The sequence below is a fragment of the Propithecus coquereli genome, unplaced genomic scaffold, assembly GCF_000956105.1.
Source record: "Propithecus coquereli isolate 6110/MARCELLA unplaced genomic scaffold, Pcoq_1.0 Scaffold815, whole genome shotgun sequence".
Classification (NCBI taxonomy): Eukaryota; Metazoa; Chordata; class Mammalia; order Primates; family Indriidae; genus Propithecus; species Propithecus coquereli.
The window spans coordinates 541,866-568,832 of NW_012154341.1; the positions used below are offsets into that span (position 1 = coordinate 541,866).

At 55.9% G+C, this 26,967-nt stretch overlaps 1 protein-coding gene and 1 long non-coding RNA gene across 2 annotated transcripts in view; one reads left to right on the top strand and one right to left on the bottom strand.

Annotated features, from left to right (window-relative positions):
• Positions 1–392: 392 nt before the first annotated feature.
• DCPS (decapping enzyme, scavenger) overlaps positions 393–26,967 on the bottom strand; it is a 35,843-nt gene continuing 9,268 nt past the window's right edge. The window contains exons 3-6 of the mRNA XM_012663611.1: positions 13,293–13,438; positions 7,647–7,760; positions 2,543–2,653; positions 393–798 (exon numbers count right to left, since the gene is read on the bottom strand). Coding sequence (XP_012519065.1) covers positions 532–798; positions 2,543–2,653; positions 7,647–7,760; positions 13,293–13,438 — 638 coding nt within the window. The 3' untranslated portion in view covers positions 393–531. The remainder of the gene's footprint in view (positions 799–2,542; positions 2,654–7,646; positions 7,761–13,292; positions 13,439–26,967) is intronic.
• LOC105825729 lies at positions 17,502–25,586 on the top strand. The gene is made up of 3 exons (XR_001138276.1): positions 17,502–17,817; positions 19,913–20,613; positions 23,457–25,586. It is a non-coding gene; the product is annotated as an uncharacterized LOC105825729 (long non-coding RNA).

Below are 26,967 nucleotides of genomic sequence, written 5' to 3' on the forward strand. Positions count from 1 at the left end.
GCTGACTCACAGGCGGGAGGCGTGACCTCGACGCTGGGGGGGAAGGGGGAAGTGCCAGCGGAAAGCTCTACAGATAATTTCCTGAAAGGCTGAGTCTGGTTTTTTGGGGAAACTCCTCAAAGGAGAGTTGGGGGAGGGGAGGCTGCGGCAGCAGGGCCGGAAGGAGGCGCCGGAGAGGCAGAGTCAGGACAGGGCAGCGGACGACGTCAGGACAGGGCAGCGGACGCGGGCGGTGAGCACCGGGGTCGGCACAGCCCTCGGCACCTTGCAGGGCTGCTCCACCAGGCCGCCGAGGCCGCCCCCGAGACCTGCCATCCTCCTCGAGCCCTCCCACTGGTTCTGCCCACCCCTGTGCGCTCACCCCTGCCTGCCCAGGCCACGCCAGCCACACCGAGTGAGCCTGGCACTTTATTCGTGTCCGAGGAATGAGCCAGTACCAAATACGTTCTTAGAAAACTCACTTGGAGATAAAAAAAAAACCCACCCCCACCCTCCCCACATCCCACCAATCTGCGCTCTTCCCACGCGGACTCAGCTTTGCTGGGCCTCCTGCAAGAGCTTGAGCAGGGGGTCGTCGGCCCGGAGGGCGAAGGTGAGCGTGCGCCGCTGGTAGTGCCTGGGGTCACACTCCAGGTTCTGGATCACCTCGGCCAGCAGGTGAGCCCGCTCCACCCCCGAGCCGGGGGCCTCGAAGCCCAGGGCGGTGAAGTGCGCGTGCAGGTGGTAGTAGGAGGGTGGGTAGTGCAGGTACACGCGCAGGCGGTCCCCCTGCACCTGGTAGCGCTGCCAGATGGCTTCCTGAGGAGAAGGGACAGCAGTCAAGGGGTCATCACGCTGCCCAACAGCCAAGGATGCCCCACCCAGACCCTCCCCTCCTCACCCGGGCCAGCTAGTAAGAACCCTCCGGACAGCTCTCTGCCCCGTTTGCTTGGGAGCCTCTGTCCTCCATTCCAGGAAGTCCACCGAGGCAGGTGGCAGCAGCAAAGTCAAGACTCGTTTCCCCAAAGGAACGGCAGTGGCCTGGGTCAGGGCTCCCCACCCCATCTGACCACGACACTGGGAATCTAGGAGGCCTCGTGCGAGGGGCAGGCCCAGATTCCCAAGACTGTGGGGACCACCCTTCCTCTGGATGACGGATACACGCAATAATCGTGGGTGGGGGGAGGAAGCCTCGTTCTCTCTCAGCATGGACAGGTGGAGAAGGGGGGTGGCTGTGCTAATAAGAACTCGGGTGAAGGAGAAGGCACGGGGCAGGGCTGCTCCCAAACAGACCAGGGAAGTCTCAGCTCCTTTCGGAAGGGGAAAGCATCTACTTCGGCCCTGGCTCCCTTTGCCCACCTGTCTTGCTCAGGGGTAGGTCTTGCCCACCAGCCTCCAGCTTCAGGAGCGTCTAGGGCTTGGAGTTGAGAGGAGACGCTCATCTCCACGGGGGGCTCACGTGCCCCAGAACTGTCTTCTGCCCTCAGAGCTCACCCAGCGACCTCTGCAACAGGGCGAGGCACAAGCAGGAACGGCCTGCAGGTGAGGCTGCCCAGGCCACTAGCGCAGGTCATCCTCCCCAGAGGAAGACATCGTTCTCTGCCATCTGTGGCTTCAGGGGCTGCTCCACAACAGAAATGAGTCACGCCAAAAAGACGATGGCAGCCAGAGGGGTGTGCCACGGGCAGGCGAGACGGGAGGAGGAGGAGGAGACAGGCTGCGGGGCAGTGGCAGGGGCTGGGCTCAGGCCGAGCCCTCCGCCGGGCAGCGCGGGTCAAAGGGGCAGACGGCTCTCCTGGCCGGGCGTCCTTGTGACGCCGCCTCGGCACAGCAGGCAGAGCTGCACGTGTCAGAGTGGGGAAGGAGGCTGGGACCCAGTCACGCCGAACGGTGGAATTAGAAGGGATCCCATCCAGACGCTGAGGTCCAGAGAGGTAAAGGGACTTGTCCCAGGCCACTCAGCTGGGCAGGGTCAAAATGTCAGGCCAGGACCAGAAGCCAAGATTCCAGACACTTCCCCCAACTTCCCCTGCTGCCAGGGCTCCCTTCAGCCCCCTATAATTTCATTTGATTCAACAAACATCCCACATGGAAAGTGTCCCGGAACACTAGGTGCTACAGAGTTTAGTCTGCTCTCAATCTACACGAGGATACACGTGGACACGCATGTCAAAGTCACGTGCCCGCATATCCAGGATATGCTCTGGCCTGATGTGGTTGTCGTGAGCGAGGCAGGAGACCCTGGGGGGAGGGGCTGGGACGTAGAGGATGAGAGATTACGGGGTGAAGGCCAGAAGCGCAGCCCAGATGGGACCTGCAGAGAAAGGCTGGGAGCCTGAGGGTGCGGACAGGTGGCGGGAAGTAGCTGAAGAGTAGGGCAGGACAGGGGACGCGGGGCCTTGTGACTCCACCTACGGAGCCTCAACAGGGTCCCCGATGCTGGCATCCAGAGAGAAGCAGCCCTTTCCGAGACCGACTCTGGGAAGGGTGAGGAGAGGAGCCCAGGGAACACACTGGAGTCTGACTTCTCTGGGCTTCGACGTGGTTTGCTGAAGCAACTCACCTGCCCCTGGTGGAGGATGTTTCTGAGCAGCGGCAGATGCTCTGGAGTCAGGTCCCGCAGTGACCTGATGCCGCGGCGGTGGCAGATGGCGATCAAGTACAGGTCGTCAAGCTGTGCGGGGACGGAGCGGAAACCAGGCTCAGCAGCGGACAGAGCCAGGGAGGCTGCCAACCCTGGAATTCTCACGTAAGCCAGGAAGCACCCACCCCCAGACCTGCAGAGCCCACCAGAGCCAGTCCAAGAGACCCCACAGCAGGACTGATCCCCAGGCAACGTGGGCGTCCATGTGCCCAGGGCAAGTGGGACAGTCTAAGGGACAGGGCTTCTACATATTCTTCCTGCTAAAGAACGTCATGTGCAAATATCTGTATACTCTCCCTGCAGAGCTGACAGGGTCACGGTGGCTCAAGAAAGAGCCAAAGACAGCTCTTTCCACCTAGAGTTTACGGTCTAATCGCACGTACATAAGTAACTCCACTGTCAGACCTGAAGTGATCACAGAACAGGAGGGAGGACAAAGACTCTGGCTAGGTGGGCAACCCAGGAAGGCCTCCTGGAGTCGAAGGCACATGGGGTGTGGAGGACGAAGGGACCCAGGCCCGATCGGCAACGCCCATTCGCACCGGAGGGGCTGGCGTGTTTCTCTCCTCCCGATCTCGAGTTCGTGGAAAGCCCTTCCTTCCTCAACAGCGCCGGGCTCAAATCCGGGGGTCACAACAGTGCAAGCACCGAAGTCCACAAGACCTGGTGCCAGAGAGCAATCGCACACCTCCTCTCACCCAGCAACCCTGCCTGCCCACCCAACCCGGCCTTGCCCGGTCGCCACACCCATGTGCCAGGCAGGCCCGACTCTAGGGCTCCGAGGGACAAGACACAGGGGAATCCAACAGTGCCCAGCCCTGCCGTCTGAGCTGCTGGACGCCTCCTGGAGGGAATTTGGAGACCATGAGTCACGCAACCAAACTCCCGGGGGCCCCCACTTGAAACCTGAGACAGGGATGTTCCCTGTGACTGCGCGGTGTCCAGCCGTGTCACAGTCTCTTCCTGTCATAAGCATCTTTCCTGCCAGGGTTCTAAGAATCTGGATCTCTGCCCCAGACCTGCTGCAGAGGAGCCCACGGGGAAGCTTCCAGCATGTGGCTGGGCTGAGCCTTCCACAGGTTTGCCCACAGGTCCCTTCTGGGCTCTCCCTTCTCACGTCCTGTGCACAGGGCCTCTGCCCCTCGCTAGCTAGAGTCCAAGGAGAAGCCTGAGCTTGGGGTGTGTGTGTGCGTGTGTGTGCGCGTGCGTGAATGCGCAGGTGTGTCCAGTTCCAGCTGCTTCCTGTGTCACTGACACAGGACTCCCGAATTATAGCAGCGTTTATTCTAGATGACGTCTGCTGACACATCCCAAACTTGACATTAAATCCCGACTCTCCGCTCCACTGGCATGGAATGAGGCATGGAGCCTGGTGCTGGGTGGCAGCCCATGGTGTTGGGTGTCAGCTCACAGGCTGGGTGAGGGAGAGAAAAGGATCCGTTCTTTGATATCGGACGTGACCCAAGATTTCCTGCAGGCAGCCAAAGGGCCTCCTGGCCCAGAGCAATGATCTGAAAAAAGCTAGGCCAGGGGCAGGTGAGGGTCTCAGACTGGCACCCCAGAAGGTAGCCATCAGTCACTCTGGGAGACAGACACCATCAGTCTCTGTTTATACGGCAAGACAGTAAAATCAAAGTAACGGTTTCCTGCAAAGAAGCAAGACAGAACGGCTGGAGCACTGGACGGCTGTCTCTCGACCTCTGGAGTAGCTCAAAGGAAGAGTTCCCTGGTCTGACAACTTTAGACCAAAGAACTTAAGCCAGGTGAACTGAAAACACGTGTGTCTATACACACGCGTACAGATGTGCTCATATATGCAACACACAAAAGCACCCCTGGCAGGAGGGGCAAAGAGACCGTTGTTTCTGGGGAAGGGAGAGGGAGGGATGTGGAGGTGAGGGAACGTTCACTGCACGTCCTCCGTACCGTGCACTTCTGCCATGTGCGTGAATAAGCTAGACCTGGCAGAAATAAAAAACAAACAACACACAGGTGATCTCTTAAGAGAACTGAAGACGGGAGGCCTCTGGGGAGGCCTCGTGTCTGGCACACAGGGGTCACCATCTGCTGAATAGACAGAGGGATGGACAAAGGAATAAAGAGTCTCTTTAATTCAGGGCCACCAGTTTGGGGACAGTAACTTCTAGAACAAATGGCAGGAGATTCAAGGTGGCTAGGAAAGCGTCTCAAAGCAAATCCAGGGCACCTCCCGCTCCTCAGTCCTTCCCCAGCCCAAAGACAAAGAACAGAGGCCTAGGTTGGCCTGTCTTCCCGCTGGATACATGGCCTAATGCTAAGGGAGCTATCGAGCTCAGTGCTGTCACCAGTCAAGGATTCGAGACCCTGGAATATGGCACCACCAAAAGCCAAGTAAGAAGCAAGCAAAGGTTAAGAAGAACCACACCTTACCGCGATTAAGCAAAGCCTGACATTTAAGCTGGCCCATTCACAGACCCAAGGGCGAGAAATCCCAGCCATCTGGCTGGGAGCCCAGTGCAGTTCCTGAAGGCTTTCCTGTCTTAGAGAGGACAGAGCGAGGGCACTTCCACTGGCAGGCGAGGCAGAGCCTGCCAGCACTGGGTCACAAGGACGACGGATTTCTGTTTTCAGTGCTGTGGGCTCACATGCGTTCAGGGCTTCTGGAACGCAGATGGACAAGGCCACCTTTGTTTGTCCCTCCATGGCCTTCAGGCTGCTCTTCGGCCTTCAAGAGTCTTGCAAGGCAGGCGCTCCTCCCACCCCGCACCCCACCGCCCTGCCGGGACTCTCATGAATGGTGGGTCCCACTCCTACGACCCAGGCTTCGGCCTCAGCCTCGTCTCCAGCTCTCCGGGCGCAGGGCTGCCCGAGGGGACACACGGAAATTTGCAGAGCCTCCATTCGGTCCTCCCTCTGGGCCTCGTCCAGCTCTTCAAATGCCCCCAGAGCCAGTCCTGGCTCCCTCCCTCACAGCCTGGAGGTGGCACAGGCAGGGAGGAGCTGCGGGCAAGGGGAGAGCGGACCAGGTGTTCTCCTAGCCTCTCACTGTAGCATCCCACCTGGGGAGCCATCCTCTTTGATCTTACTTGGCTCTAAGAAATCATCCCTTAGTGCTGCAACTTCTGGAAACTCCCTTCAAATTCCCTACCACCCCTCGGGCCACGTTCGGGAACTGCCATGAGCTGCTTGTCAAGAGATCAACAATGTGTGCTCGCTTGTGTGACTCTGAGCCAAAATCCCATCCCCTCACCCCGACCACAGGCCCTCAGCCGTCCCTTTCTTGGCAGTGGAGAAAGGGCATGGCAGTCCTAAAATCGCCAACTCAAACTAAGGCCTCAAGGGCAGCCACAACTGGGAAAGTAGGAAGGAGGGTGTCCACGGAGATACAGCCACCTTCTTTCTAAGTGACAGTCCATGTGAGGGGCATGGAATCCAGACGGGCCCACCTACAGCAGAGGAGCAATTCTGAGTCCGGGTTACTCCAAGAGTGAACCTGGCAGAGAGGACATGTATCTGCTCCCAACACTCCCAGACACAAAAGCACCCCTGGAAGGAGGGGCAAAGAGACCGTTGTTTCTGGGGAAGGGAGATGGAGGGATGTGGAGGTGAGGGAGCATTCACCGTACGCCCTCCGTACCGCGCGCACTTCTGCCATGTGCGTGAATAAACTAGACCTGTAAGAAATAAGACAGACGCCGGGCGCGGTGGCTCACGCCTGTAATCCCAGCACTCTGGGAGGCCGAGGCGGGCGCTTGAGCTCAGGAGTTCGAGACCAGCCTAAGCGGAGCAAGACCCCGTCTCTACTAAAAATAGAAAGAAATTAGCTGGACAACTAAAATATATACATAGAAAGAATTAGCCGAGCATGGTGGCACGTGCCTGTAGTCCCAGCTACTCGGGAGGCTGAGGCAGGAGGATCGCTTGAGCCCAGGAGTCTGAGGTTGCTATGAGCTAGGCTGACGCCACGGCACTCTAGCCCAGGCAAGAGAGTGAGACTCTAGTCTCAAAAAAAAAAAAAGAAATAAAAACGAGGAATGACTACTTAACTCTTCTTGTTGAAGAGTCAGGAAAATTTTTTCTGAGAAGGTGCTCACTGACCTGAGTTTTAAAGAGTGAATAAGAGTTTTCCAGATGGACTAGAGTAGGATGACTATTTCCTTTTCCAAGTATAAGGAAGACTTTGTACTCCAGGGACCTGCAAATATTTTAGAGTGGCCAGAACACACACTACTATGTAGCAGAGAGAAAACGTGGCTGCCGCCTCATCCTGTCCCCTCTCCTGTTGGAGGGCACGGTGTGAACAGCATCCTGCGACCAGAAGCTCTGCCTGGTTCTGAGCCTGTCAGGGTATGACAGTTTCTGATACCATCAGGGTACAAAAGAGGTGATGGTAAGTGGTAACGCTGGGGGCGGGCTGGTCCGGGAGACAGGAAAGTGGCGAGGGGGTCGCGGCTGCAGAGAACTGGAGAAAGGTGCTGTGAGTGTCTGAGACCTGCCTCCTTGGAAGGTGCGGGGAGGTAGGGCGCTTGCGGGCCAGGGAACGGGGAGCCGCGAGGCTCGAGCGGAAGTCTGGACGGCTGGCAACCTGCTCTGCTGCTCGGGCTGTGCTGGGGACTCCCTGGGTTGGTCGCCATGGTTCCTGCCTTCCAGTTCTTTAACATGGGCCTGCCCGGGTCTGCTCGTGTCCAGGGGCACGGAGAGAATGCAAACACCCACCTGAGGGCTCCAGGTGCTGGGGGAAGCAAAGCAGGGACCCCGCGCCACCTGGCTGGTTAAGGAACGCCCCGTAGTCGTGGGTGCAAACGGCGCCCATTTCACCTCTCGGTAGGAAGAGAGCTGGAAGGGGCTTTGAGCTGATGAGTAAAGCAAAAGTGCTGTGTGTGTCAGGTGTGTGCTCTGCCACCACGGAGAGCTCGGGCCACCCTCGTTGGTCAGTTATAATGTGCTCAGAGACAGAGGCTAACGTGAGGGAAAGGGCCAGCCAGAGGAGGGCCAGCAACGGGGGGCAGGTGGTCAGAGACCAGAGGGGCCGGCACGTCTTTACCTGCTGTTGGTTCCACTTGAGGTCGGGGATGAGGACAAAGCCGTCAGAGGGGTCTGGGTTCTCGAAAACAATCCGGTCTGCTTCGGCCTTCTTGTCGAGAATGTTATACACCCACTGGAAGCGGGGGGAGAGAGACGGTTTACAAACCCACTTACCACCCCTTGGAGACGCCCCGAGCCGGGCTAGGTGAGCTCTCTGGCCTCTCCAGGAAGGATGACCAAGCCAAAAAAGGTCACTAAGCTCAGGGGATCCTGTCCCCAAGCATCTGCTCTTAGGCGTCCAGAAGACATCTTCCCTCCCCCACCGCAGCGGCCACTCAGCCTCCGCCGTCGCACAAGGGCCTCTGCAGCTCAGACGGGCCAGGCTCTGTAGGCTTTTCCGGGTCAGCAGGGGGCTCACGCCGTGTGGGGGCCTCACAGGCCTGGTCTGCCTGCGCTTGGACGGCAGCGACCTCCTCCACTGCCCACGGCACTCGGGGAGCCGTCTCCAAGGATCTTATTTCACCTCAGTGAGGACGGTGCAGCGAAGAGAGGTCAGGAGGCCGAGGACACCACAGTCCCCTTCTGCAGAGGGAGCCGGCTCCTTTGCCACGGCAGCGAAAGCCCATGGTTCTAGAAGTTAACGTGTGTGGGTTTCCCGCCCTCCCGCGACGCTCAGCCGTGCTGGGCCCGGCGCCTGGCCCGCCTGGAGCGGCTGCAGATGCCCGAGTGCCGGCACGCGCAGCAGACCCGGCCCCACCTCACAAAGCGGGATCGGAAGCCACGTGGAGACGCGGAGACGGTGACCTCACCGAGGCCTTTCACGGCGGCCCAGGGCTTCTGGGCTGTGCCTCCGTTTGACCGGCTGCTGTTGGCAGTCTTCAGAGGACCCTGCCCAGGCCCTGCCTGGACCCCAGCGACGTCCCTCTACAGGGACAGCCTGGGGAGCCCGTCTGCGGTTAGGAGGTTATGGGTCAGGCTGAGAAGGCCCCTGGGCCCAGAGCTCACGCACCCAGGTACCTCCAGCTCTTCTCTACTTGCCCCGGCTATGGGAGCCCTTTGGAAACACACACCCCTTCCAGGACAAGGAACTCTCTGCCCTACACCCAAGAGAGAAACTCACTGGAAAACCAGCAAGTGGGGAGTGGCTGGGTCGCAATTCTGCCCCTTCCTCCGCAGTCAGAAGGGCCTCCGGGCTCACTGAAGGGGGAGGGGGAGCCACAGAGAGGGAGGCCATGGAACCGACACAAGCAGGCTGCCACCGTCCTCCTCCCACTCCCAGAAGGGCCGGCACAGGCAGCATCACCAACGGCCAGGTGCTGGGGCACTGGCTTAGGGTCTGCACACCTCATACCCCGAGCCTGGAGGGCTGAGCACCCCGCACTGCATCCTTGGCTCTCAGCGGGGACAGAGGGAGAGGGAGCAGAGGGCATCTGCCTAGGACTGTCTGAGCCTCTAGGTCTCCTGCAACTACCCAACTGGAGGAGGCATTTCAGCGCAGAGGGGCTCCAGACCCTGACAAGACCCATGGGCTGGTCACGACGTGCTCCACCCAACACAGAAGAGGCCCTTCCCAAGAAGTCTGGCGGGGCCGCTTCCTGGGAGGGGTCTGGAGGACACCCAGCAGTTGCTTCCTCATTTGGCACCCGGGCCAGAGCAACGCATGATCCAGCAAAACCAGCAGGTATTTCCTCTCTGATCTGAAATCTCCTGGGAGTGCTGCTGGAGGAAAAGCCAGCTGGAAGCTGACCTGAAGGATCCCAGAAATAAAGAGGAGTGAGGGAGCTGGCACTGCCCACAGAGAGCCCTGGTGCCCTTGCCCGCAGAGAGGCAGCACCCACCTCCGACTGCGATCAAAAGACTGAACCAGTTCCCAGCTCCACAGCTGACCAGCTGTCACCCCGGGCAAGCGACTGCCTCCTCCTGTGTAAAACGGGGCTGATATGCCCACTCGAGGGCTGTGGCGAGGGTTTCAGGGAGAACACGCAGCAGAAGTGCCCGGCAGCGCCCACAGCGGCGCAGCGCTTGAACAGCTCCAACACGAGGTGAGGAAGACAACGGGACGGTTTGCCGGAGCTATTACAAGATTGGCTGGGGACAGGAAGAGAGAGGCAAAGGAGGGGACACGAGAAGAAACAAGAGCACAGCTGGAGGATGAATGAGCGCAGGAAGGTGTGCTGACCATCAGCTGGTCTTGCTCTGTGCCCGCCGCTCAAGGTGCCACGGCAACCCTGTGAGGCAGCTACTCCCACTGTCCCCACTTTGCAGGTGAGGAGAAAGCAGGGGTCCACGCAGCTCCCACCCACTCAGGAGTCCTGCTCCCGGGACAGGCCTCTGGGAGAGGGGCAGGGACCAGCATCTGCAGGAAGTCTCAAGGCCAGAAGCCCAGACAAGGAAGGGAGGAGAACAAGGGCACAAAATCCACAGAAATCACAGAGGGCTGGGTAATGCAGTGTGCCGCCATCTGACAGTAAGCCCAGGTGACACCAGCCGCTTTCCAGAACACAGCTGGCTGGACTTCTTTGCAGCAGGTGACCCTGGCGGCCCCCCTGGCCCCCCACCTCTCCTGCCTCCCCGTGCGACATCCCGCCCCTCCCTCCCCGCCTCCCCTGCCCTGCGCGGTTCCCTGCCTTCCCCTCTCCTCCAGCCGGGCTCTGCCTGTCTCAGCTCTGCGCCTGCTCCCTGGGTGGCTACCTAGGTGTGGAGGACGGTGGCCACCATGCCAGCACCACTCCGTGCTGGGAACAGCTGCAGGCACGTGAGACACGGCACCTCTCAGTTTCAACAACGCCCTAGCGGGAGGAGCCGTCGGCCACGTTCTCCAGACAGGGAGGCCAGGGCTCAGAAGGTCAGGACGGCGTCACGCTGAGAAGCTGGACACCGAGAGGCTGACCCCGACTGGATGCCTCCCAGACGGACATGTCTGACTGCGCGGTGCTGCAGGCTCTGCAGTCCTACTGCGTTTTACTGGGCGCTTTGACGGGGCAGTTACAAGTACCTCGAATTTGAGAAGCCAAACAGTGTTGCCAGCTAAGAGCACAGATGCTGGGGCCAGACTGCCTGGCTCTGAGTCCCATCTTCAAAGGGCCGCTGTGAAGAGTAAACGATGCATGCAAAATGCTTAGAGCAGCTCGTGGCACCTACTAAGTGCTCAATAAATCCCAAACTGAACTGTCTTCCACGTAAACCCACTCCTGTGTCCACGTCCCCTGTGCTGCTGCACGAATGACCCTGCCACGCACGCGTCACCCAAGCCCTTCCCTCACCTCTCCATGTCGGCCAGGCGCTGAGCCACCAGCCCGGGGAAGACCCACCTCTCGAACTGCTCCTGCCGCTCCCTCAGGACCCTCCTCCGGCTCAGACCCACGCTGGCTCTCAGTCTTCCTGCTTCTGCTTTACCCTGCCCCAGCTGATTCCTCTACTCTGAGCATGCTGTCCACATGCTTACAACTGCTCAGGGGGCCCTCGCTGCCTTTGGCGATCGGTCTCAGATCTGATGATCATTAGAAATACGAGAGCTGTTTGGTTTTTTGTTTGTTTGTTTTGTTTTTTTAAGAGACAGGGTCTCACTCTGTTGCCCAGGCTGGAGTGCAGTAGCACGATCATAGCTCAGTGCAGCCTCAGACTCCTGGGCTCAGGCGAGCCTCAGCATCCCAAGTAGCTGGGATTATAGGTGCGTGCCACCACACCTACCTAATTTCTAAAAATTTTTTGTATAGAAGGGGTTTCACTATGTTCACCAGGCTGGTGTCAAACTCCTGGCCTCAAGCGATCCTCCCACCACAGCCTCCAAAGTGCTGGGGTCACAGGTGTGAGCCACTGTGCCTGGCCCAAAGAGATCTTTTAAAAATGCATATTTCCCAGCTCCTCTCTCTGAAGGGTCGGAGTCAGCAGACAGGGAATAGAGCCCCACGCTCTGTATTTGTAAGGCTCTCCCCAGGCAGTCCCGATGATCAGCAAGGTTCGGGAACTCCTGGCCTCCTGGACGAGGTCCACACTCCTCCTCCCAGCCTCTGCCTGCCTTCCTAGTGCCGTCTCTGACGCTCCAGCACCCCAAGCCCCAGTCACACCAAACGCCTGCAGCTCCCCCTGTCCTGCGTCAGATGAGTCCAGCTCTCTGTGCCTCAACCACCTGCTAAACTTCGGTTTTCCCTTAAGGCCCAAAAGGAAGGTCCCTTCCCTGTGAGGCCCCCACCATCTGAGCTGGTCACTGTCCCTCTGCATCGCCACTGCAGCTTGTACAGACCACCCGAGTGCTCATCCCATTATCACAGGGCCTGGGACACCAGAGATGCTCAATAAATATAACGACTATTGCCAGTTATGCTGACAGCTTGTTAACCTGCTAGAAACAGCCAAGAAAGAACATATGAACGCTCCTGTCGCTCAGGAGTCGGAAGAGTAGTAAAGTTTTTGTTGCATTCTTCTCCAAGTGGAACCGTAGAACGGTGTATAATAAGGCACATACATGACTCACACCAACAATATTAGGGCTTCTTGTCTTGAATTCCAGATATATACAACTAGCACAACAGAACACATGTCCCAGGAGAACAGCAGAAGCCATCTAAGCAGATGGAGACATAGTTCCTTTCCCGCCTGCGCCAGAGGTACCCTGCGCAACGGCTGATAACTGGGTGGGGGAAGGGCTGACGGCACACGGGCCTCCCACGGAATGGAAGTGTCATTCCCTGGGCCCGCCAACCTCCTTTCCTAAGTGCAGTTCACCCTGCAGCGCCCGCACACCCAGCCGCCTCCCTCCTGGGCCAGGGAGGCATGGCTGTGAGCTTCCCATACAGGACACTGTCCACCACGGTGACCTGAATCTTGGGGAGAGCAAGACAGAAACGCTCAAAGAGAACGAGTGAGCAATACAAAGAAGGAACCAGTGAGTCAGTGAGTGGGCAAGGAAACGACTCATTAACGAGCATCGATCATATTTAACTGTGAGTATTCACACGGGGCCAATTCAGGCAGAGGCTCTGGCTGGCGCTGGGCATAGGCCCAAGGAGGAGTCAGGATCTCTGAGCTAAACGGCCTTGCATCTGGCCCGGTCAGAAGCCTCTGCCAACTGCGAGCAGGCCCTGCACCAAACCCCCGGGGACGGCAGGGGCCTGCCTTCTGTGGAAGGAATGCAGCGGGGAGCGAGCAAGGGGAGTTTTTCCCTCGGAGACTCGGCTCCTGCAGGCTGGTTTGAGGCAGGTGCAACCAGGAACAGGAGCCTGGACGGGGCAGCCTCAGTGAGCATCAGTGTCTCACCATCCACAGTCCCCGAGCAAGGGTCCAGTCACTCTGAGGCTGTGTCAGGAGCAGACGCAAATCCCTCCAATGGGCCGGACTGCTCTGAGAGTCTAGAGAGCCTCCGTGGCATGCCCAGGCACCTCGGGGACGGGCGGGGGACTAGGGTCAAGTCCCTTGTCCACGAAGCTTTCTGTGACCGCCCACCCAGGCCTCCCACTTACCCTGTCCGCCTGTCACCACACACGGAATCTCACAGACCGCACAGTCCCTCATATACCTGTGCGCCGTCGGACGGTGCACGCATGGGCTCCATGAGGGGCGAGTGTCTGCTGTGCCCCCTCCTAGTACAGCACCTGGCTGGACCCCAAAGCATGCTCATGGGAAGAGACGCTGGCCACAGCAGCGTCTGAGACGCGCGGCCGGTCACCTGGATGCTGAGGCTCTGGGACTCCAGGTGGGGCAAGGTAACATTCCTGTAGTCCTCTGCTGTCTCTCGGATCAGGCGGAGGTCCTGGCGCAGGTACTTCTGCAGGTGTTTCTCTGTTGCAGGGTAAACCACGGTCGTCTTCACATCTGCAACGACACGGCACAGCTGGGACGGGAGGCAACACCCACTCTCCACGCCGCGGGCACCACGGTGGAGACGATCCCTGCCCGGCTTTGCTCCCTGAGGGCAGCCAGAGGCCAAGAGGTTCCATGCACCCACGATCCACTCCCACAAGGTGCCCGGTGCCATTTCATTCATGAGCTGGGCTGAGCCACACTTAGAAGCTGGAACACAGGTTTTCACCAATGGGTCTCTGGGCCCTTCATCACGTGAACCCCAACCCTGCCCTGTCCATTTTCCAGGCATAGGAATGAAAAGTCTCTCACTCTTCTCACATGCCAAATTTCTAGGTATGTGGCTTTCTGGACCCGAAGCTGAAAATGCGGTTTAAAGTCAAGCAGCCCCTTTAATGAGGCTCAAGGCGTGGACTCTGGAGCTGGAACATCTGAGTTCGAGTCCTGGCTCTGCCCGCTGCTTACTCTGAGTGGGACCCCTTGGTCCGCTACTTAACCTCCCTGTGTCCCTCCTCCCCACCTGCCAGACGGATGGTGATAGCTCCTGCGTCGCAGGGCTGGGAGGACTAAGCAGGGCGGTTACCTGTGCAGCACTCAGAACAACGTCTGGCACCCAGCAATGCACCTAAGTACTGGCTACTCCAATCCAGGCTTCACCAGCCTGGGCACCATCGACACTGGGCCTGGACAACTCCTTGCTGCAGGGCTGTCCTGTGCACTGCAGGGTGTTCGGCCGCATTCTGGGCCCTGCTTGGGTGGCAGGAGTACCTTCCCCTCAGCTGTGACAACCAAAAGTGTCTGCAGACATTGCCAAATGTCCCCTGGGGGACAAAATTTTTCTCAGTTGAGAACCACAGTTTTAATCAGAAGGACTTCTTGCAGTTTTCCTAAACAGACTCTAGGCTAGTGTCCTGGCCCAACACCACCTGGCTTTGGTTAAGTCCTTTCTCTTATTTTTAATGACATCTGGTACAACTGTTATTACTCTAACATTTATATACAGTGCTTCAAGATAGATCTTAGGGGTAGAATAGGAAAATGGTGTTTCAAACTCAGCTGGAATGTTTCTCAGAAGACCTGTGGTCCCCTCTCTGACTCCCTTACCCAAGGCTCAGACATACTCTCCCAGGGAAGCCCAAGAGAGAGCAGAAGCCCAGAAAGTGCAATTTTTTTTTTTTTTTTTTTTTTGAGACAGAGTCTCACTGTGTTGCCCGGGCTAGAGTGCCGTGGCGTCAGCCTAGCTCACAGCAACCTCAAACACCTGGGCTCCAGCGATCCTCCTGCCTCAGCCTCCCAAGTAGCTGGGACTACAGGCATGCACTACCATGCCCGGCTAATTTTTTCTATATATTTTTAGTTGTCCAATTAATTTCTTTCTATTTTTAGTAGAGACGGGGTCTCGCTCTTGCTCAGGCTGGTTTCGAACTCCTGAGCTCAAACAATCCGCCCGCCTCGGCCTCCCAGAAAGCTAGGATTACAGGCGTGAGCCACCGTGCCCGGCCCAGAAAGTGCATTTTAACACCTCAGGAAACTCGCGTACGCACCTACATACTTCAAGACCCAGCTGAGAACCACCCACCTACACTTTCGTGTTTGGTCTGAGAACACAGGAGACTTCAATCCCCCTTTCATGGGTAAGTGAAAAGGCCGGCAGGACTGAAGGACTTAACCGGGCACGTCTGTGAGATGTGACCAAGGCAAGACTGAACTCGGGACTTCTCACCCCAAAGTCAGTGCTCTTGCAACACTGCAGCCTGCCCAGTGGGATGTACTAAGCTGACACCCCAAGTGCGTGACTTTGGTGAGCATCAAACGTCCCAGTCCGTCAGCTCTGGGAGGCCATGCACACGGTGGGGAGACAGACGCTGGCCCTGAGTCGGCCGTATGACCCCCTTACTGGCTGTGTCCTCTGGGGCGTGTGACTTCTTTTCCTTTGAGGAACAGCGGCTCTGTGACAGCTCTCTGCAGCCTCAAACTCCTGGGCTCGAGGGATTCTCTCGCCTCAGCTTCCCGAGTGCCGGGAGGCTGAACGTCTTCAAGTCTCAGTTTCCTCGCTTGTTGCAGGGTGGCCATCAAATCTGACCCACAGCAAAGTTGTTGTTAACATTAAACAAAACACGTCATCTGGATCACGGGAGGTGCCCCTCAGCCTCCCTGAATCTGACCCTGAAGGGAGGCGCGAGGCTCCCTCACACCCCCCTGGGCAGCAGGCAAAAAACACAGCTCCGCACTTCTCACTGGGTGTGGCATTCTGGCCAAAAACGCACAACCGCAATCTAATCACGAGGAAATACCGGCGAACCCAAATCCAGGCACATTCGACAGAACAAGCCGCTTTATGATGCTTCAGAAATGTCCGAGTCAGGAAAGACCAAGAAAGGGTGAGGAACTGCTTCGGACTACGGGACTGAAGAGACGCGACTGAAGGGACTGGACTGGGTGCTGAGCTGGGCAGGGGAGCCCTGCTCTGAAGACGGCTTCGCAACAGCCCAGGGTCATAGGCCAGAGGTCAGAGGTCAGGTACTCCAAGATCTCAAGGGGCAGGAGACTGCCTCAAACCGCCTTGGCCCATGCAGTGGATTCGAGGAAAATCCCGTGGCCTCTGCAGTACAGCTTGGTGGATGAGAACAGATTTCGGAGCCCATCAGCCTGGGTGCAAATCCCCGCTCTGCACTTACTAGCTGTGTAACTGTGGGCAAGTGACTGACCCTCTCTGTTGCTCCGGTCACCTCACCTGTGTAACCTGGGGATGATAACAGCAGCACGTGTCTTACGAGGGCTAGTGAGAGACTTAAGCGAGTCGGTGGATGGAAAGATTCAGGCCAGCCTTCTCTCGCTCTCGCTGTTACCTCAGGCGCCTGGTTTGGGCGGTGGGGAGAGCGGCAGCTCCCTGGGAGCTAAGTCTGCCGGCAACGGACACGCAGGCCGGCTCGCGGCCTGGGCTCCCTGGCTGCTCCGGACCTGAAGCCTCTGGGTCTGCCGAGGCTCGTCCAGGACCGGCCCGGCCACCCGGCTGCGGGAGAGAAAGCTTCTCGCCACGCCAGCCCCTCCCGCCGCCCTGCTCCGCAGCAGGGACAAGGCCCAGGGGCGTCTATTTCCCAACTGCTCACTTCCTGCCGTCCTTCCTCCTTTCCTGAGAAGCCCCTGCCTGGACGAGGGGACCCCCATGGCACTCTCAGGGCCCACTCCCCACCCCCGAGAGCCCGTCACACCTGAGGGGCCCAGTTTCTCTCGGGTCACCACCAGAGCCCCGGCCAGGCCAGGCTGCCCTCACTGTCCACCCCTTCGCCAGCCTCCTGCCCGTGGTCTGCAAGGCCCTCTCCCCGTGGCGCACCGCCGCTCCCCCGCGGCCTCTGCCCCAGCCACCGACTCCTCGCTGTCCCAGGAGCCCACACCGGGCACAAGCCCCGTCCGCGCCACGCGCCAGCTGCTCCTGCTGCTGGCAGACCCTCCTACCCCGGAGCCCACGCGGGTCCTCGCCTCCTTCAGGTCCGAGGGCAGCACCGAGGCTCACACAGCCCTGGTCAAACAGCAGCCCTGACCTCCTGGCCTCAACCTCCTTGACCACTTGCTTTTCTCCACTTTTCTCTGGCTGCCCGACTCCCCGCCCCGTTAGAGTGTAACCTCCAGGAAGACAGGGATGTGGTCCAGGTTTGCTGGGTTTTTTGTTTTTTCACCATTTATCCCCAGCACCCCAATAGAGCCTGGCCTATGATAAGCATGCGACAGATTCTTGCTGAAGAAATGAGTAAATGAATCTGGCCTTTTCAGACTTTAAACCCAGGAAGAGCATTTTTGTTCCAAATGAAATAAAACTCTTTGATAAAAACCAGTATATTTCTCAATGCTGAGTTTCGCCTTGGCAGCCAAAAAATGAACTCTGATGTTTACCTAAATGCCAGTCATGATGTTCACCTGCAGCTGAACTTCAGGAGTTTCATCACGAGTCAATGTTCAATGTACAATTGAATCACCAGGTAAAAATATGTCGGGGAACAGGATACACATGCATAGTCTCAAAAACACCTCCCTACAGATTAGTTATTAACTGAAAAGGGAAAACAAGTAGCTCTCCAGCAGCAAAAGGCCACCACCTCCACCACACAGCAGGAGTTGACATCGTGTGCGTCCTTACGGGATGTGGCATTCTGGCCAAAAACGCACAACCGCAATCTAATCACAAGGAAATACCGGCGAACCCAAATCCAGGGGCATTCGACAGAACAAGCAGCTTTATAATGCCACAAAAATGTCAAAGTTAGGAAAGACAAAAACGGCTGAGGAACTGCTTCAGACTACAGGACTGAAGGGGTGGGACAGGGCCCTGCTCTGAAGACGTTCCGACAACCGGCAGAGTGACGGACTCCACATCACGCAAGTTTCGTAGGAAGGTGAGACTTCCTGAAACTGATCATTTTCCCCTTTTTCATATCCATTATCATCGTTATGTTTATGTGGAGAGAGAAAAAGCAAATGTGGCAAAACGTTATCATTAGGTGAAGGGCTTTTATAAGGGAGTTCTTTGAACTAGTCTCACAACTTTTCTGTAGGATTAAAATTTTTTTTCAAAAGACAGTTTCAAAAAAAGTATCATTTACTCCTCATGAGCAGCGTGAGGTGGGTATTTTTATGGTCCCATATTACACACTAGGAAACTGAGGCGCAGTGTCTGGAGTGGCCCCTGCGGTCCCACAGCACCGAGTGGTGCCCAGGGTCCCCCTGCAGCTCCATGGGGTGGCCCGGTCCCTGCCCACCGCAGGCCAGCGATGAGGCCTGACAACCTCCCCAGGTTCTCCGCCAAGCACTGCCTGGCAAGCCGACTTGAGGGCACCATCTGCCATTTCTACTGTATCTTTCATTTCTAAGAGCTTTTAAAATTTCCTTTCGGATTGTATCTTGTTCTTATGCATCCTATATATCATAATTTCTGAGACTAATGATAGTTCTCGAAATTTCTTTTCCCCACATGATTTCTGGCTCCTCCAAGTTTCTTTCCTGTCCTTCCTTTTTCTTGTCTTTTCTTTTTCAACTGAAGCTTTACTCAGAAGTCTGGCCACCCTTGCCGGTCCACTCCTTCATAGTTAAGAGGAGGGGTCGGGTACGGTGGCGCATGCTGTAATCCCAGCACTTCGGGAGGCCAGGGCGGGAAGATCGCCTGAGGCCTGGAGTTTTAAGAGCAGCCTGGGTAAGCAGCGAGACCCCCGTCGGTACAAAATCAACTCAGAGTGGGGGTGCGCCTGCAGTCCCAGCTACTGCAGAGGCTGCAGCAGGAGGATCGCTCGAGCCCAGGAGTTCAAGGTTGCAGTGAGCTACGACCGCACCACTGTGTTCTAGCCAGGGCGAGACCCTGTCTCAAAAAAAAAAAAGGAATACTACAAGGCTGATGGGTGGCTCTGTGGACATAGATGTGGTCACCGGAGCTTCCCGTTAGGGTGGTCAGGCTCTTCCTTTGCACTGCAGAACCCCCCAGAGTTCAGGTCTTCTCTTGGGCTGGTCAGACTCCCATGGATGACATCCAGTTTCCCAGGTGGAGACGTAAGCTTGGCTGACAGTATTCCCGGGGACGAGGACGGGCAGCAGCTGGGCAGGGGTCATATCGACACAGAAAACAGATGTACACATCCTCTCACCTCTCCACACCCCGGGGCCCTGGCCTCACCTAGAATCTCCCGCAGGCCCTGTTTTACCCTCTGCTCTCCCGCTGGGTGAGGGAAGTGGGACAGGAGACTGCAGGGACCGCTGTCTCAGCTCTCCTCTCTCAGGTCTGCTAAGCAGTGACCCCTCCTCCCTTTGCATCCTAGGTTTGGAAATGTTGTCGCCTCTCCCTTTCTTACCATCTCTATGGCTTAATGTTTTCCAGGCTATTCCTCTAATGTCATTGTCAGGGGGGCTGTCGAGGAAGCAGGTGGGCATTCAAACTGCCCCTTTGAGCCAGAAGCCACACGCCTGTCCTGTCTCCTTAGCAATGCTTCACTTTCCTTGTTAGCTGTTTGTTGCCATTGGACGTATTTGTTTGCTTGTTCTCTAAGCTTTGTCTCCTCCTCGAGCTTGCGTCGCAGCTGCTTTGCTGTGCACACTGTGTGTGCAGAGCCCGGACAGCACCTGACACGGACTGGCCCCCCCAACCCAGCCTGGAGAACAGGACCCATTTCACAACGCCGTTTCAAAGAGCACACACGCACGCAGCCGCATACACCTAGCCCACACGAAGAGTCTGAAAGGGCATACTCTGAGGTGTTAAGAGAGATCATCTCCGGGTGGTAGAGTTATTTGTAACTATAATTTTAAAATTTTTGTATGTTTTCTGAAACAAGTAGGGATCACTTGTGTAACAAACACTGAAAACAGAAAATTAAGCCACCCCTTAAAACTGAGCCCCAGAGAGGTTAATTTGCCCAAGGTCACACAGCTGTTACGTGGTGGAGCTGGGATTTGAACCTAGGCAGTCTGGCTCCTCTACGCAATACTCCCTTCCCTATTCCACAGGGCCACCCTCTTTGGGGCCTTTTCCTAAGAAACCTGTGCCGCAGCCACGTTTCCCAAAAGCAGCCCTATCAGATGGGGGAAACACGAAGAGTTCCAACCCTCCCTGGAGACACTTCGACAGCCGTCAGCAAACCACAGGCGTGATGAGACGGCAGAGCGACTGAGGCCGCAGACCGGGGTGTCGGAGGCAGGTCGCGGTGTGCTCTCTGTGATGCCTCCCGGAAGGGCAGGGAAGGAGAGCCTCTCCCCTCGGCGCTGGAGGCTGTCCGAGGATTGGCTGTGGGCAGACGCTGTGGGAGAACAGGTCTGGGGGACAGAGGGACTGGAGAGGACCCTGCCCCCAGCCGACTGGAGCACAGCAGGAAACGATGGCTGCTCTGACTTCCGTCTGTGGCACCGTCCCCGCCTCCCCACCCAGTAGGACAGTGTTAGATCATGGGGAGGGGATGATGGGGGCAGAGCCCCAGAAGAGAGACCTGGTGGTGGTGTTTCAGGCCCTCGTGGAGCTCGGGTAGCAGCTCCTTATCTACAGGAATGTTCTAGCGCAGCAACGGTCATACCGATGCCTCCCAGCTGAACAGTGGCCCTGTGCACACGTTCCTTCTCTCCGCAGTTCAGACACGCAGGCCGGTGTGCGCCTGGCTGGGACAGCTCTGCCTTGTCCGTCAATACCCTGATGATCTCCTGCAAGGTTTTCTCCAGTAAGTAAAGCTACCCCTTGTCCCCCGCCTGGACACAAAAGCCCAAATGCTCTCAGAGGTGGGAGGCAGGGCTATCCGGAAGAAAGTTAAGAGCAGCTGCCTCTCTCTGCTCCCTGCCAAAGCTAGCTTAGCCAAATCCCCAGGAAAATGCTGCTACACATGAAACATGACAATGAAAACCACAGACAGTCTGCTCTCCTTCCCATACACATGTTCAAACAAGACTGCCTTCCAGCCGCTGCCGATGGCTCCCACACGATGAGGTCATTTCCACGGCTCAGTCTGTGGCTCTGCTCTCCCTTCATTAACATGAGCCAGTTTAACTTATTTGACCCAGATGTGCAGGCCCCAGAGAACAGGGGAGGAGCAACGGCGAAGCATGATCCGAGTGTGAAGCCCACCTTCACACCCCTTCCTGGGAGTCGAGCAGAGCCGCCAGGGAAGGGTCCGATAGCCGGCACTGGCGAGGCGCACGGTCAAACCATTCCTGGGGGAGGCCTGCAAGGGACAGAGGCCAGTGGGAGGGCCTCACGGATCTGCATTTTCCTCCCCCCTTGGCCCTGGCCGTGTGGTCACTGGGAGACCAGGCCAGAGGCAGACGGGGTATTCACCATCCACATGACAGGGACGCTGGAGGTGCTCAGGAGGCCTGCAGAGACTCCATATCCAGGATAAACAAGGCTGCAGGGTGTGGTCAGGATCCTGTCAGAAGCTCTGACCACTCCACGGCAAGCCTCTAACCACCAATTATCTGTCTCTGGAAGCACAGAGCTGCTGTTAGAGGCCGAGGAGAGGCAGACGCTGACTTTAGCAAGACCCTAGATCTGACAGGCTCAGCTCCTTCCCTCCCTCTCCTGAGGCCTCTGAAGTCTAGGAGGGAGGGATGGAAGGGAGGCAGCAGCATCCGGTGGCAATACCAGCATCTCCTGGCCCCCAGCAAATCTGGTAACTCAGAATGCAGCCCCGGGGTGGCCGGGGAGACTTGGGTTGTAATGCACAGAGCGGTCCTTCAGGGAGGGAATGCTACTGCAGTGCGGCTGTGGGCTGATGGCACCGCACCAACTTCTACTTGGGCAGAAGGATCAAGAGCTGATATGCAACGAGATTAGGGAGCTGCCGTGTGACAGTCCTGGCCTTAGAGCTGTGACCCCCCACCCACACCCCTACTCAGGAAGAAACTATGCTGGGATTGAGTAGACAAGACCACAAGCGCTGTTAGACTGAACACCCCAAAATATGGCCTCTCTCAACGCACTGCCTGAAGGTGTAGTACTTCCTTAGTTCGCCCTGAAAGGAGCATGGGTACCTAGTCTCAAAGCAGTATCCTGGGACATGGCCATATTGCACATGCGGCAGGAAAGGAGGCAGCCAAAGGCACAGGATCACTCCCCTACCGGAGAAGCCCAGGCCTCGCTGAGCAGCACGTATCAGGAGCCGACGGCAGAGCCTCCGGCTACCATCCACACCCAGGGCCGAGCGATGAACTGGGACCAGCCACCCCATACGTGCCTTTGTCCACTGGTCCTGAGTAAGCTGACTTTTCTGCTGACTTGAGCCTCAAGACTGCCACGGTCTTGGGACCTCTCCCCACTGGAGAGACAGAGGGAGAAGGAGAACACTAGTCTTGTGGTGGCGGCCACATCTCAGTAGCTCAGGATCCACTCATTCTAAACAGGCTCTGAATACAACGGCTTCTCCCAGCCTCACGGAAGCCGTGGGTCTACACGGAGAACTGAGTAAGAGGGCCTTTGCTCTCGGCTGGCTGAAGGGAGGAGCGGGGGCCATGGGGAAGGCAGCAGCCAAGGGCTCTTGCGCTGAAGTAGTGGGGGAGGGGGCGTGGGCCACTCAGCCGAGAGAAAGTGCAGAGCCAAGACTCTGGGGGAGAATTTGATTCAGGTGGCAGGGACCTTTCCATCGTGAAATCTTCCCATTTGCTGTCAGCTCACTGCCGTTCCAAGCCCCAGAGGGGGCCCTCGCTTGCTGAGTTGTGAAGCCCCCGGGGGGGGGGGGAAGGAGAAGAGAAACCTGCCATCTTTAGGTGGCCTCAATTGCTGATGCCGAAGGAGTGAGGAGACTCCGGTGGGCTCACTCACCTTTCCCCTGTGCCGTCGACAACGCCTCGCCGCCGGGCCTGGCCACTGACTGCTCACTCTCCAGTTTTGTCCAAGGCTTTGTCTGCACATCACCCTCACCTGGACCACCCTTTTCCATTTTTCATCCTCCTCATCACCCACCCAGGGGGCCTCGTACCCCTCCTGATAAGAGTTGCTTCCCCTGCACCAGCCTGCCAGTTCCCCATGTGCACACTGTTTGTATTTTTAAATGTTATTAAAAGGCAGATGGGGGTCTTGCTATGTTGCCCAGGCTGGCGTGCAGTGTTATTCAGAGGCTCGATCCTAGTGCACTGCAGCCTTGAACTTCTAGGTTCAAGCAATCCTCCTACCTCAGCCTCCTGAGTAGCTGGGGACTGCAGGCACAAGCCACTGTGCCTGGGCACCTGCTCTTCATTAGCATCTCGTGGGCATGAATCAGAGTTGGGGTACACACGGCTTGGGGCTTTGTAGTACTGATGAACTGAGGGGCTCCACCCATGGCCAGCCAGGCTAATCTTTTGACTTGCTTTTTTGTTTTGTCTGTGTGGTGAGGAGTTAACCTCCTAAAAAGTCTATCTATCCAAGCAACACATGAATATGTTCTCAAATAATTCAAAAGTCTAACCTGCCAACCCTTTTTATTGAGGTAAACACTGTTAATAGTTGGGTGTTCTTCATCCCAGTCTTTTTGTTAATGACTCTACATAAACAGGAACATAAGCATACAAAGGTATTTTTTTTTTAATACAGGTCTTTTCTTTAAGCACAGTGGGCTGATCCTTCATGGACGATCTGAGCTCTCCCGTGACAGTCCACGCATCTTCCTCCTCCTCCCTGGAACAACTGCAGCAGCCCGTGGTGCACACACACCACGGCTCACTAAGCACTCCCCACATAGGATTGCTGCAGTGAACGTTTTATGCACATGTATGAGCACTGTCTAAGCCAGATGCCTGGAGGTGGAAATGCTAAGTCAAAGGGATGTGACAACCTGGTGGACCTGCCATGTCTGAGTCACACCTGCACCCACCGTGCATGAGCGTCCAGGAAGCTCTCTGTGCACAAGAGTCTGGCAGAAACTGAAGCGTCTGTCTCAGCTTGCAAACACCAGCTCTAGCTGGGGTAGCTGCAATGGGGCAACTCTCTGTGGTCTTAGCTCCTGACACCTATAGAGGCCTCACCCAGCACATCTAGACATGCAGAAGGCGCCCAACTCCTATTTAACGGTGGCTGCCAGACCACTGCAAAAACCACAGCAACGGCAGCAATGAAGTAGGAAAAGAAAGAAAGCCATAACAGTGCCGAGAACAGGAGGGGGAAGGAAGCAGCGAATGAGAGACTACAATTCTCAACGTTAGGAAGCAGAAGGCAGCGTGTAAGAGGATGAAACGACGGTGGAGGAAGCTGCGGCCTGGAGCACACGACGGCCTCCATGGAGGGCACTGCCAGGCTTGCCACAGGGACGCAGGATGGACACCTGCTCCAGCTAACGGGTTACAGGGGACAGGAGGGGAAACAAGGCTGGAAACTGGAATCAACTAACGGGCTGTCTACAGAACAGCTGCGCTGGCTGGCTCCGTCCACGGTCACACCTTCAACCCAGGGGCAGGCACTTAACGCCAGACGAATCGGAAAGGCGGCCTCCCAAAACATTAAGCCAACGGACTGGAGCAGGGCTGCTAAAGTTTTCTGTAAAAAGCCAGACAGTGAATATTTTAGGCTTTGCAGGCCACATAGGGTCTCTATATCTAATGTTACTCCCCGTTTGGGAGGGAGGGTAGGTGTGGTGCCCCCAGGCTGCCAAACCGCACACCTTACACAAGGCCTGCCAGTCAAAAAGCCCCACCCCATCCACACAGCACCACGGCAGCTGCCCACTTCGGAGAGGCGTATGGTGGAAACAGCCCTACCAATGCAACAGTGGACAAAACCTACATGAGCTCCCTGGAATACTGGCCTGGTGCTTCGTTTTTAAATATGAATGAGCCAACATGAATCCCTAGACATTGAGGCAAAACCAGAGCCTGAAAAAGAATGACCGAGATAAAGAACTGGAACCAGATCCTAGGGGAAATGGAATAATTTGGCAGCCAGGAGATAATTTTAACAACGATTTCAACTAGTGTGTCAGGGAAAGTCAACCCCATTTAGGTTCTGTAAAACAAGAGCAAAATGCTGTGAGAATGAAATAATCAGAGTACGAGAGAGAATTAAAAATATGATTGCCAAATTAACACTTTCCCCAGGAGGTCTGGAAGACAAAGTGAAGACAACCTTCCTGTCTGTAGAAGAAAAGACACAGATGGAAAAAGAGAGGGAACAGACAGGCACATAGGATCAACCTGGAAGTCTAACAGCTAATAGGATTTCCAGCAAGAGGAAACATGGGAAATGGAGGGAAGGAACTTATCAGAGAGATAACGGGAAAAAATGTTCAGAACAGAAGAACGCCACAAGACTTTAAACTGAAAGGGCCCAAGAGTACCCAGAGCACTGAATAAGGGAAAAAACCCAACCTATACACAGCCTCACAAAGTTACAGAACACCAAAGATGAAGAGAGCATACTGTACACCTCCAAAGAAGAAAATAAAGCAAAAACAAAAAAATCCCAGGTTACCTACAAGGAAATGAGAATCAAACTAACATCAGATAACTTACTAGCAACGACAGATGCTTTAAGTCAATAGATCAATGCCTTTAATGTTTTGAAGGTAAATAAATTTAAATTCTGTATTCAGTTAAACTATCAATCAAAAGTGCAAGCAAAAAAAAAAAAAGGATTCAAAATTTCCTTCCACTATTCTTTCTGAGAAAGTGCTTAAGAATGTGCTTTAGGGGCTGGGCGCGGTGGCTCACACCTGTAGTCCTAGCACTCTGGTAGGCCAAGGTGGGTGGATCGTTTGAGCTCAGGAGTTCAAGATCAGTCTGAGCAAGGGCGAGACCCCCATTTCTACTAAAAAAATAGAAAGAAATTAGCTGGACAACTAGAAATATATAGGAAAAGAAATTAGCCGGGCATGGTGGCACATGCCTGTAGTCCCAGCTACTCGGGAGGCTGAGGCAGGAGGATCGCTTGAGCCCAGGAGTTTGAGGTTGCTGTGAGCTAGGCTGACGCCACGGCACTCACTCTAGCCGGGGCAAGAGTGAGACTCTGACTCAAAAAAAAAGAATGTGCTTTAGCTAACCGAGAGAGTAAAACAAGAAAAAAAAGACACAGAATCCAGAAAACTGTGGATTTAACCCAGAAAAGTTGTGAAATGAAGGCTCAGCTTGAAAGCTACACAGCATGCTTAAACAATCACTTGTCCAGACTGGAGAAGCAGGAAAGAGCTTTCTGGAAACAATGTTACCCACAAGGAAGGAGACGTCACGTAATGGATTATCAAACTAAGTGGCTGGATAATTTTAAGAGCAAAGAGTAAAGGTACACCATTCTTTTAACCACAATAAAAAACGAGGCACCCAAAAACTCCATGGAAAAGTAAAAGCTGATAAAATAATGATTCAAATATGAAACGAACTGAAATGCAGCATGATTTGGAGGGATTGTTGGAATGTAAGCAAAGAGAATCCACTTGACCGAGACAGCAGAAGCACTTTTGTAGGGGGCAAGATCACACGCTGGGCAGGTGGAAAAGGAACTAAAATCCTAGTGCTCTGCTTGAGCGTGCTGCAAGTATTAACATGACCCCCACCGTGTAAACACCGCTTACTGGTTCAACTTAGAACCCATTCACAAAGCACAAAAGACTTCCTCATACTCACGCACAGCACACAGCGTGACGACGTGAAACAAAAGCACGGTGACAGCAGCCGGGAGCCGGCAAAGAACAGAAAGGTGGGGGAGGCTGGAGGCACCGATCATGTCCCGTGTTGAGGGCTCCCAAGGCAATAAAAAGACACATAAACATTAAAAATTGGGAGGAGAGGAGAGTGAGGAGGACGGAAGTATACTTTCACTGCAGAGAATTGTTAATATCGAAATGCGGTAAATTAAGAAAGAGTTGTATAAGCATGTGATTCATTTAAGTGTCTGGAGGAAACCACCAGAAGCACTAACCCCAGAAATGTTCTTAACAACGGCTGTTCTGGGAAGCAGGACCAGCGTAGCACGGAGGGGTGCAAGAGCCTGTTCCTGTCCATTATAAGCCTTTTGTTGCTATTTGATTATCTGACCGTGTGATTCTACGACTTTGATAAATGCCCTGGCCTGACCCAGGGACTCTAATTCTGTGGGTCCAGATTCTGTATTTGACAAA